Source organism: Hemitrygon akajei, chromosome 1, assembly GCF_048418815.1.
Source record: "Hemitrygon akajei chromosome 1, sHemAka1.3, whole genome shotgun sequence".
NCBI classification, from domain to species: Eukaryota; Metazoa; Chordata; class Chondrichthyes; order Myliobatiformes; family Dasyatidae; genus Hemitrygon; species Hemitrygon akajei.
This window is the reverse complement of record NC_133124.1, coordinates 79258087-79270204: the sequence shown is the minus strand read 5'-3', so window position 1 is coordinate 79270204 and position 12118 is coordinate 79258087. Positions and strand designations below refer to the sequence as shown.

Here is a 12118-nt window from a genome sequence, read left to right as displayed (position 1 = left end):
GGGTGTTGTGTAGTTGGAATGAGCTGTCATAAGTAATGTCTGAGCTGGGAAAATTAGTAGCACTTAAAAGCCATCTAGACAGGTGGGGTTTAGAGGGCTATGGGCCAAATTAAGGCAGATGGGACTAGCTGTTGAGCAACACATTTGGCCTAGGTGGGTTGGGCCAGGTGGCCTGTTTCCATGCTCCATGACCCCATGACTTTTTGGCACTGAGGTTCCAATGATTCAGCCAGCTCTGAACAGCAAGCCACTTCTTTCAAAATCTTCACTTTAAACTCCGAAAAGTGACTCTCTACTCTGTGCTCCTTCCACTACGAAAGGTTACCAGTACAATGTGAAGATGAAAATAAATGGATACAGGTTTCCACACACTGTGATAAGAAAATGGCTGAAAAATCCAGAGCCAATGGATAAATTTGGCTATATTCCCAAGTGCAGTGAGACATTTAAGTTGCATCCATCCCTGAGAACAGAGAAAATGAAACTAAGTTGTTCTCAAAGTCTCCTTGAAAAATGCAGGAATCTAACTGATATTTATTTTTTGGTATTGGTTACAATGAAAAGCTTTCATTTTTCATGTCACCCAAACAAGTCATGCCATCTATAATTACACTGAGAAATAAAAAGAAAACAGAATAGAGTTACATAGAAAGTGCAGTGCAGGTAGACAAATAATGTACAAGGGCCACTAAGCTCAAAGTAAATTTATTATCAAGAGTACGTATATGTCACCATATACAACCCTGAGATTAACTCTCCTGTGGTCAGTCTCAATAAATCTTATAGAATAATAACCATAACAGAAACAATGAAAGACTGCCCAACTTGTGCGTACAACCAGAGCGCAGAAGACAAGAAGAAGACAAAAAAACCTCATGTTTCAGAAAGAAATGAGATTTATTGGGAGATCCTGAGTGCAAGAGTTTATCTCTTAACATTTGAGAGGTCTGTTCAAAAATCTAATAAAAGCAGGATAGAAGCTTCTCTTCAATCTGGTGGCAAGTGCTCTCAAGCTTTTCTTCCTTTTAAAAGACCTTTGCCCATGGCTGCACAAATTGCAGCAGAAGCATGCAAAATGCCACTGAGAACCTCAAGTATCTTTATTAGAAACCCAGCATAAGTTCTGAAAGGTGTACACCACTTTCCTTACTACCCATTCCACCTGTAGCTGAGTCTACAAGCTGCACACTAACCAGCTTAGAACCCACAGAAGCAAAGGAGAAGAACTTCTATATAGAAGATGAGTCAGATCTGAAAATTGCTCTACTGAGGTTAGTCAGCTGAAAATTCAAGTGAAATTAAGTTCTTGTCAAGAGAGATTTCAGGCGATAAATTAAATGTGGAGTTGACATAAAGAATGGCCATTGAATAGTGGAATAAACATGAAGGTCTGAATGATTGAAACATGACTGCATTTATCTAGGAACTGAAAAACTGGTATTATGCACAAAAAATATTCATCTTAACCAATCTGAGGAGTGCCAGGCATCACATGGTGTATTACTGAGCCAAACACAGCAGGGAAATTCCATGTTTGTTCTATGGTTTGTTTGACAACCAACATAACTTTTGTTAACCTTACAAGTACATGCAGAAAGTAATACTCAAATAACTTCAGTTGGAAATGCAAAACTACACTGCAACTAGTGGAATCAAACTGAAACTGAAAACCTCAGGCAGTACCCTCTCAAAGTAAAGGTCAACTTGCTCAGTGGAATCCTGAACAAAGCAAGAAACGTTGCTCCAGTTGCATCAAAACAGGATGATACTATCCAAAGCAGGTCGCTTTTCCCAGTAGGTCCACCCCAGAGTTTGCAGTTCATTCAAGCGAGGTCACCAACCTTCACTAAAAATATATTATTTTACTTCATTTTAAAAAAAATTAGTATTTTAACTAATTTCTAAATCTTAAATGTATTTTAAAGTTTTTATAACAATAGCTGACTTCCTCTTACTAGATGCAACTATGCAACCATTTGTTATTTCAATCAAATTTCCCTGATTTTTTTCCTGGATTCATAGCATCTATTTATTGCTGTGTCACTCATCCATTCTTTAATTATCATTTGGAACTGTACAGCCCATATCCTAAAGCTCATCAAGTCCTGTTCAGTAATCAGCTCTGTGCTCTCTGATCTGGAATGGCTCCCAGTTACTTAAAATCCTAATTATTAAATCCTTCTACATTCTTGGTCTATTTTATATTTTAATCACTTTAATGCATTTTAATAATGCAGCATCATAGCTGTAGAGAAACATTTTGACAGCTTGACAGCTCTTGAATATTTCAGATCTCTCCCAGATCTGGTTTCTTGTGCCTCCGCTTTTGTAATTCATCTACTTAATGGAAAAGATGCCAGTCCAGGTCCTAACTGGATGCATAACAGCTTGGTAGGACAGCTACTCTGCATATAACTGCAAGAAACTGCAGAGAGTTGTGGATACTGCTCAGCACATCACAGGAACCAGCCTCTCTTCCGTGGACATTCTTCTTCTCCCTCCACCTCCCCTTCTATCAAGAGGAAGATACAAAAGCCTGAAAGCATATATCACCAGGTTCAAAGACAGCTTCTGTTTTGCTGTTATAAAGCTATTAAATAGTTCCCTAGTATGATAAGTATGGATTCTTTTTTTAAAAAGATTTTTTTATTGTGTTTTCAAGTAATTACAGAATAAAAGTGTATGAAAAAAAATGCATATTACCCATCCCCCCTCCCCTTAACATCCCTATAGAAAAAAAAAGAAGAAAGAAAGAAAAAAAAAGAAAGAATGCCTGGATATTGGATTCTTGATCACATAATCTACTGTTATAATCTTAAAATATTGAAAAAATCCCTTCCTTGCCCCTCCTAGTCCCCACTCTGGCTCCTTACCTCTTCTCACCTTCCTATCACATCCCCCTGGTGCCCTTCCTCCTAAGGTCCACTCTCTTCTTCTATCAGCACTTTACCTTTCCCACCTACCTGGCATCACCTAACACCTATGAGCTATCCTTCTTCCCGTCCTCCTACCTGTTTATTCCGGCATCTTTCCCCTTCTTTTCCAGTCCTGAAGACAGATCTCAGCCTAAAATGTCGGCTGTTTATTCATTTCCATGGATGCTGAGTTCTTCAGCATTTTGTGTATGTTATTATGATTGTTATTATTTACCTGCACTGCATATCTTCTGTGGCTGCTACACTTTATTCTACATTGCTATTGTTCTACCTTGTTCTATTTGAATGCACTGTGTAATGAATTGGTCTATATGAACAGTATCCCAGAAGTTTTTCACTGTATGCCAGCATACTGTATGTAACAATAATAAACCAATATCAATACCTTTAAAGGCCAAGGTCCTGCTATAATCTTGAATCTCTCCTCTAAATATCTTTGACTCCCTGCCTCCTTTAAGATATTACTTTAAATTTACTGTGCCCAGACTGCCCCAAAACCTCTTGAAAGGATTTGGATCAAATTTTGTTTACTAATATTCATGGAAAGGTGTTCTGTGAGTCTCATTTGTTGTGTTTGTTGTCAGTGAACATGGAACAGTTTGTGTTTGAATCACTGTATTTCTGGGGAGGGAGGCAAATACTGTACAAGATGTGTTAGTACAAAGGAGCAGTGCGACGATAATAACAATTGGGAATACTTACCATAGCCAGTCTGGGAGACAAGCTCTGCAGCCCCACCTATTGGTTTGGTGAGAACTCCCACAATCCCCTTGCCCACTCCTGAGATTACATCCTTGGCTTTGCGGCCAGCTGAAACCTCCGACGTCTTCTGGAAATTCTGCATTGGCTGATCCACAATACCAGCAATGGCACCTGGAATGTCAAAGAGAAAAGGTAACAATGCAAGCTTGCCTTCTCTGCAGATATGCCATATTGCTTTCACTCATACTCCAAGAAAGTAGAGCAAAAGATACAGGAGAATTAGACCATTCAGCCCATCAAGTCTGCTCACCATTTAATCATGAATGATTTTTGTATAACCTCAATTTCCCACCTTCTCCCTATGATACTTAATCCTTTTATCATTCAAAAATCTATCAATCTCTTCCTTAAGTACACCCAGTAACTTGGCTTCCACAATCCTCTATGGCAACAAATTCCCCAGATTCACCACCCACTAGCTGAAGACATTCTTTGTTATCTCTGTTTTAAAGTGACATCACTTTATTCTAAGGCTCATTTGAATTCTCCCTCTACCACAATGTAATTTTACTCCTTTCGTTCAGAGATTGGGTATTCTTGGCCAGTAGCATGGCAGGGAAAAAAATTGTCTTTGGTCACTAGTGGTAAGTGTTAATCATTCACTGACGATATTCATCTCTGCTGACTACTATGCATTGATTTCAATTGTTGTGGGTTACTCACACAAGTATTCAGTGCTGGTAACCAAAGATGAATTTCCCCCAATATATGTCCTGCATTACTGCCACAGAAGACACTCCCTCTAGGGGTATATTATATAAGAAGGAAGCCCCTGAGCTCACTCAATGTCCAATTGGTCCCATTTCCTCCTATTTTACCTTTTTAGGTAGATATCATATCACTTTCCTTTTGAAAGCTACTGAAGCCATTCCCACCCATTCTTTCCTTTCCACAGTTTCCTCCTGAGCTAAATGATTCCCCTACTAGGAAGGAGAGTGATACTCTTGGAACTGTGACCCACTTTGTCCATGACAGCCAGTCAGTCCCACTACACTATCCTTTTTCTACAACGTTGCTTACTTTACCATTGCAAGAAAGTACCCAGTTGTCTTCTGATAATTATTACAGGATCTGTTCTCAGCATCTTTTCAGGCTGTATATTTCAGAACATGACAGCCTGCTGAATTTTTTTAAAAATCTCACATCACGCCTGGTTGTTCACCCAAATGTTTGTTCTTGGGTTACCAAGCCAGCCACACATGGAAACTCTTTTGCTATATTTCCTCTCAACGCTCTTCATAATTTTGAACACTTCTACCCAAGTTTTCCTGAACCTACCTCGGAGAATATTCCTTACAACAGCTGCATTTCCCGCTACCCTGGGAAAGCAGCCAGCATAATCAAAGAACCCATCCACCCTGGACATTGTCTCTCCTCACCCTGTCCATTGGACAGAAGATATAAAAACCTGAGAACTCATACTACCAGGCCTAAGGACAGCTTTTACTCCTCTGTTATAATACACTTGGATGGACCTCTGGTCCTTGCTCCTTACTATCAACCAGCACTGCACTTTTTCTGTAACAGTAACACTATTTTCTGCATTCTGTTACTGCTTTGCTCTTTGTACTACCTCAATGTTTTGTAAAGATATGTATGGATTGTATGTTATTAATGTTTTGTAATATGTATGGATGGTATGCAAAATAGTTCTTCATTGTACATGTGACAATAATAAACCAGTTACTAATTATAAAAAAAATTAAATACAAAAACATGCTTTTAATGTCTGCCCATTACCTGTCAACTTTCTCCATTATAAACTAATCTGTAATGTTGTCATTGGAAACTGTCTCTTAAATTTATCACATCTTAATTATAGCCACGTGACAGTAGTGTTGTGGCACTGTGGTTTCCACACATTGTAGAAAATGTTCACAGTTGCAAACAACTCATGTCCCTCAATTTCTCAAAATGCAATGCTTTCTCTTCGTACATATCCATGAAAATGCCAAGTAGTAAAGGCAGAATCTGGAGGGGTGGAGGAGTAACTTGTTCCTTCCTGAGAGTGTAATGGACTGGATGGGGGTTTTGTTGGAGCAGTGGGGTGCAGAAGCTCTTACAACAGTAATGAAGTATCTAGAAGAATAGTCAAATTGCCTAGGCATGGAATTGCCGAGGACAGAAGGCTGTGTTGGAAGATGGGATTAGTATAAATAAGTAGTTACTGGTCAGCATGGACATGAGGACAAAGGTCTGCATCTGTGCTAATAATGCCAGCAGAGGGGTCTCAGCCGCGAAACTGGATTTGAGGCTCAGTGCAGCCACAAGTTTTATTCCTACCATTGTATTTACTATTACTGTGTTTATTGTTTACTCCATGAGCTTCAAAGCAGCAGCAAATTTCAATGCACAATGCTGTATATGGCAATAAACTCATATGATCTGACCAATTTTAGCAAATTGGGAAAAAGCTTCAGAGGCTTTGTGGCTTCCCTGTAGAGAAATGCTCTTTAGCCCAAACCTATTCCAGCATCACACAGTCGTAGTCATAGAGCTTACAGCTTGGAAATAGGCCCTTCCACCCAATTGGTCCATGCTGATCAAGATGCCCAATCCAAGGTAGTCTCATTTATCAGCATTTGGTCTATAATATTTTAAACCATGTACTAATCCAACTGTCTTTTAAAAATTGTTTTTGTACCTGTCTCAACTACTTCCACTGGTAGCTCTTTCCACATACATACCACCATTTGTGAAAAAAAAATTGCCCCTCAAGTTCCTATTAAGTCTTCCTTATCATCTTAAACCTATGCCCTCTAGCTCTTGATTCACTAACTCTGGGGAAATAATACTGAATGCATTCACCCTATCTATGCCCCTCTGACTGTATACCTCTCCATCAGATCACCTCTCAGTCTTCTATGATCCAGGGGAAAAAATATCCTTGTCTGTCTAACCTCTCCACGTAACTCAGTCCATCAAGAACTGGCAAACTCATTGCAAATCTTATCTGCACTCTTTCCAATTTAAGATCTTTTCTATAGCATAGCAACCAAAAGCTGAACACAATACTCCAAAAGACTTCTTCACTGCCCTGTACACTTACAGCAAAACCTGTACTTGTACATCATCTTCTTAATATTAAACTAAAATCAACATTAGCCAATAATGGTCCTTTAAAATATATTAGTCTATTTTAAGCACCTTGTTTTTAAATAATTGGCTTCCTACTTCCACCAACTCTTATTCAATGTACATTCCATTCAATTTTCCATTCCAGGTTCTCAATGTTATCTTGGCATATTGAAGTCTGTTCCAATGTTAGGGATACTTGAATGCATCACTTTTTAATAATTGCTAGTCTAGACAGTCTAAAAGTAAGCAACTCCTGAACTTTCTCATTATCAAAATAATCTCTGCCAAATGAACTGCAACAGTTCAAGAAGGTGGCCCACCAGTGCCTTCTCAACACAAATACTGAAGTTCATATTAGAAATCAGGTCTACCATGTCCTAAAATAATAGCATTGAAATTCCTATATAGAGTAAAATTCAAATAATGGCAACACAGGATTGCAAGACGTTCGTAAGAAATATTTTTGCACTTCTCTGTGGAACAACTCCTCCCAGATATCAAAGAAGTTGATGAAGGAGGCTTTTCACAAAAATGATTTTTTAACATTTGTCTTTATTTAAGAATCGGTTTGAAATTAAATGGTCACAACAGGACACTCTCAAGATAAATTTGCACTAAATTTGCCACACTGTACAGTGAGCTGACATGTAAATCTGCTTCATAAGCAAAGCAAGGGGGTTAAACTGCAATATTTTATTGAGATTAATATATTCGTTTTCCTGAAGGGAGCAGAATCATTTCAGGGCAGGTGGGGGATCTGGGTTCCTTCATTATGAACTGATTTTCTTCAAAGTTTACACAAAACTTAAAACCGTATAAACAAAGCTGAAGTGCTTCAACATAAATGGTAGGCACATCGTAGACACATTTACAGTCATCAATAACTGAGCCCACATTAAAGGGCCAGTGGTGAAACACAGTCTGCTTTATAATGCATGGGCTCCAGTGAAGGGGTTATTAGTTTTCTGATACAGTACAGATTCAAAACCTCAACAGGCACTGGGTTTGGGGGGTCTAATTTCAAAATTTACTCTGATGAGCTCTTGAGTTTTGCATTTACATTTTTGATTTATTAGCAGCCTCGTCAATATTGCCATACCTAGCAGACTGATTCCCAGCCGGGACAATCCCTGCTTCAGACCTTCCCCCAGGCTGTCTGGAAGTTGCCTGCGCCATTCCTCCTGCCGGGTATAGTGCTCTTCGTCCAGGGACAACCGATCCATGTTCCTGGCCAGACTTGTAGCTAGATTAGTGATCGATGTCAGAGTACCTGAATAAAAAATACACAAAACGCCATGAGACGACAGCATTGTATTCAATCAAAGTATCTGTTCCTATAATCAGGTACTTCTTCCTACATTTCATTAACTAATATGTGTTCTGTGAAATACTGAAGTCATAGAATTGTTTTCTTTCTCTTTTTACTTCATACAACAACATATTCAAAGTTTAAAGTTCAAAATAAATTTATTATCAAAGTACTTTTATGTCACCATATACAAACCTGAGATTCTGTAAAGACACAAATAAAGGTTCATTAGCATTTAACCCATAACCTTCTAAATCTTTCCTGTTATGGGCCAGACATGGGCAAATAGGACTAGTTTGGCTGGCTATCTTGGTGGGTATGGGCAGTTGAGCCGAAGGACCTGTTTACATGCCATATGTCTCCATGACTAAATAAAATTGCATTTGGACAAATATGATCACATTCCAGGTGAGTGGAGATTATATGCAAAGTACAGTAAAACTCAATTAAATTGGTTTATTGAGGATTATGGTAGTGGTGGACTGGCAGATTCTTCCAGTTACCAGATGTTATTTCGATTTATACTTCAATATTCCTTTGAGTTATTTTTTTTTCTATGCTGTTTCGTACAGTAGCACTAATTTTCCAGTAAGCCCATTAAATTTCAAAGCAGTGTGGAAAACAGAATCAGGCGAGATTAAAGGGGGTGCTGAAACTGAGACCTTTATAAGTTTAAAGGGAACACAGGAAATGGTGCCCTAAGGAGTTTAAAGATAGCACAGGAACTGAGGCCCCAGTGAGTGTAAAGAGAGCACAGGAAATGGGGTCCCAGTGATCTTAAAGAGAGCACTGGAACTAGGGTCCCAGTGATCTTAAAGAGAGCACTGGAACTAGGGCCCCAGTGAGTGTAAAGAGAGCACAGGAACTGGGGCCCCAGTGAGTGTAAAGAGAGCACAGGAACTGGGGTCCCAGTGATCTTAAAGAGAGCACTGGAACTAGGGCCCCAGTGAGTGTAAAGAGAGCACAGGAACTGGGGCCCCAGTGAGTGTAAAGAAAGCACAGGAACTGGGATTTCCATCTATTAGAGCGAGTTTTAGGATAGAGTTCTTTGTGCTCGAAGGAGCACAAGAGAAAGCACCCAGTGAGCCACATGCCTAATCACTGGGACTTCCAAACAAAGGGACGGTATATTATCAGAGTTCTACTGTTAATATAGTTTATCAAGTTGGAAGTAGAGGTAATATAATCTGACACCTCTAGCAGATAAATTAAAATTCTGAATGCATCAGCTGTTGACTGATGGGTAGAAATCTCATCACCACATTAGCAGCCAGAATTTGGAACACAAAAAAAACCACACTGACGATCTAGTGCTGATCTAGAACACTTCATCGTTGGAGGTGTAATATTTTATAAGGAACCTTAAATTCAGTTCCATATGCTTCCTCTGATGGACACTAAAGACATTATAACACTAAAAGAAAATTTATGTGGCCGTGACCAATATCTGTCCCTCATTTAACATTTTTTTTAAATAAAGGGTGGTACTTATATGGAATGAGCTGCCAGGGGAAATGGTTACAATAACAACTTTTAAAAGGCACTTAAAAAGGTATATGGATTGAAAAGGTTTAGCGAGATGTGGGTCAAATGCTGGCAAATGGGGCTAGCTTGGATGGGAAAACCTGGTCAGCATGGGCCATGTGGGCCAAAGAGCCTGTTTCCATATTTTATAACTCTATGACTACAACTTTATTACAACAAAAGCATAAATGGCATTGACACACATAAGAATAAGGCACATTGAATACAAAGATAGACATAAACCAATTGTGCATCCTCTGTGTATTTTTATAAGATATACACTTATTGGCCACTTTATTAGGTATAACCTGTACAACTGCTTGTTAATGTGAGGATCTGATTAGCTAATCATATGATTGCAACTCAATGCATAAAAGCATGCAGACATGGTCAAGAGATTCAGTTGCTGTTCAGAGCAAACATCAGATTGGAATAGGGAAGAAATGTGATCTAAGTGACCTTGACTGTGGAATGATTGTTGGTACTGGATGGGATAGTTTAAGTATCTCAGAAACACTGTTCGCCTAGGATTTCACACTCAACGGTCTCTAGAGCTTACAGAGAATGGTGCAAAAAACATCTAGTGAATAGCAGTTCTGTGGGCAAAACTACCTTGTTAATGAGAGAGGTCAGAAGAGAATGGCCAGACTGGTTCAAGCTGACAGGAAGATGATAGTAACTCAAATAACCACGCTCTACAACAGTGGAGTGCAGAAGAGCATCTCTGAACACACGTCGAACCTGAGGTGGATGGGCTACAGCAGCAGACGATCACAAACATACAAACATGGCCACTTCATTAGGTACCCCCTATACCTAATAAAGTGGCCACTGAGTGTATTTTGAAATTTAAAAATACTTTGATTGTTATCATATCTTTCATCTTGTGAGTTTGTTGTGCAGAAATGGTAACCTTTCCATATTAAACCAGTGACCATTCCTTGCGTAGTACTACATTGGACACAAAAAGCTTTGTAATACCCAACAATTCTTAAATGTTTGGGTACAGTGGTGGTGCAGTAACTTAACTGTTGGACTCATAACCCAAAACCAGGACTATCAATCCTGAAACTGGAGTTCAATTTCTACCAGATCAGATGCAGAATTTAAAGCAACAACCTGCGAGAGGAACTCAGCAAGTTGAGCAGCAGTTATCAAGGGAAAGAAATTGTCGACATTTTCAGCCATGATGCAGGATTTCCTTACCACCCCACATTAAACCAGTGTCAAATTATCATTTTCTTCTGCTTTATACAGCATGACAAACTGTAAGAATTGTAGGATAATGTACCAAGGGACTAAATACCAAAATCAGAGTACAATGTACAGCCACTGCAATATAACACACTTACTAGCAGCCACTGGGGGTGAATACCCAGCATTGGTGAGAAAAAGTATTACCTTTGGAAATGTGTTTTACAAATGAAGTTGTTCCCCTGGAGACTCCACTGACAAAAGCTCCTGGACCACGGGTCAATCCCTCATACGGTAGCCGGAAGAAGTCTGCTATCCCATTCCCTATGCTTCGCACCAAATTAGCTGGACTTCCAAGAATTTCCAGAGAGCCAACGACCCAGCCTACCAGGTATACAAATGAAAAGGTGTGTAGGAAATGACTGTGCAAATTAAGATATTAAATTTAAGTAAACAAATATTGTAGTGAACTAAGCATTAGAAATGGCAAATTATCTTGGTGAATAATGTAGTTATACTTACTGGTGGATTAACAGGCCACAAAGTGACACAGCCATGACCATTACTACAGCAAGATGCAACAGACCAGAGAGCAGTACAACACAGGAACATGCCTTTTGGCCCATAGTGTATGTGCTGGCCATGATGCCATTAAAATTGATTCCATTTGCCTGTACACGATCAATTTCCTCCATTCCATTCATGTTCACATGTCTGAATGCCCCTTAAATGTTATTATCATATCTGCTTCCAACACCATCCCTGGCAGCCCATTCCAGCCACCTACCACAGTCTAAGGGAAAAAAATAGACTTACCCCACACATCTCCCTTAAATTTCTCCCTCTCTCACCTTAAATTATACACTTTAGCATTTGACATTTCTACTCTGGGAAAGAGACTCTGAGTGTCTACTGTTACTTTGCATCTCATAATCTTATAAACTATCAGTCTCCTGTCAACCTCCCAAGTTGCTAACATCTTCTAATATTAATATTTTCTAATCCAGACAACATCCTGCTGAGCTTCTCCACACCCTTTCCAACACTTCCACATCCTTCCTGTAATGGGGTTACCAGAATTGAACACAATACTCCAAATGTGGTTTAACCAAAATTTTGTACAGCCGCAGCATGACTTTCTGACTCTGATACTCATTGCTAAGACTGATGAATGCAAGCATGTCATATGTCTTCATTATCACCTGATCACTTGTGTGCCATTTACAGGGAGCTAAAAACTGGGCATCCAATTTCAGCAGATTGGATTGGCTCCGCAATCCATTCCATGAGGAAGTACCATTTACCCCAGCAGGCT

General features: G+C 39.3%; 1 protein-coding gene across 6 annotated transcripts in view; it reads right to left on the bottom strand.

Annotated features, from left to right (window-relative positions):
- The window catches only part of LOC140728102 (intermembrane lipid transfer protein VPS13B-like), a 1021046-nt gene that overhangs the window by 9048 nt on the left and 999880 nt on the right, over window positions 1-12118 (bottom strand). For all 6 annotated transcript variants that reach the window (XM_073046336.1, XM_073046304.1, XM_073046330.1 and 3 more), the window contains exons 57-59: window positions 11011-11187; window positions 7876-8046; window positions 3639-3809 (exon numbers count right to left, since the gene is read on the bottom strand). In XM_073046336.1, the coding sequence (XP_072902437.1) occupies window positions 3639-3809; window positions 7876-8046; window positions 11011-11187 (519 nt within the window). The remainder of the gene's footprint in view (window positions 1-3638; window positions 3810-7875; window positions 8047-11010; window positions 11188-12118) is intronic.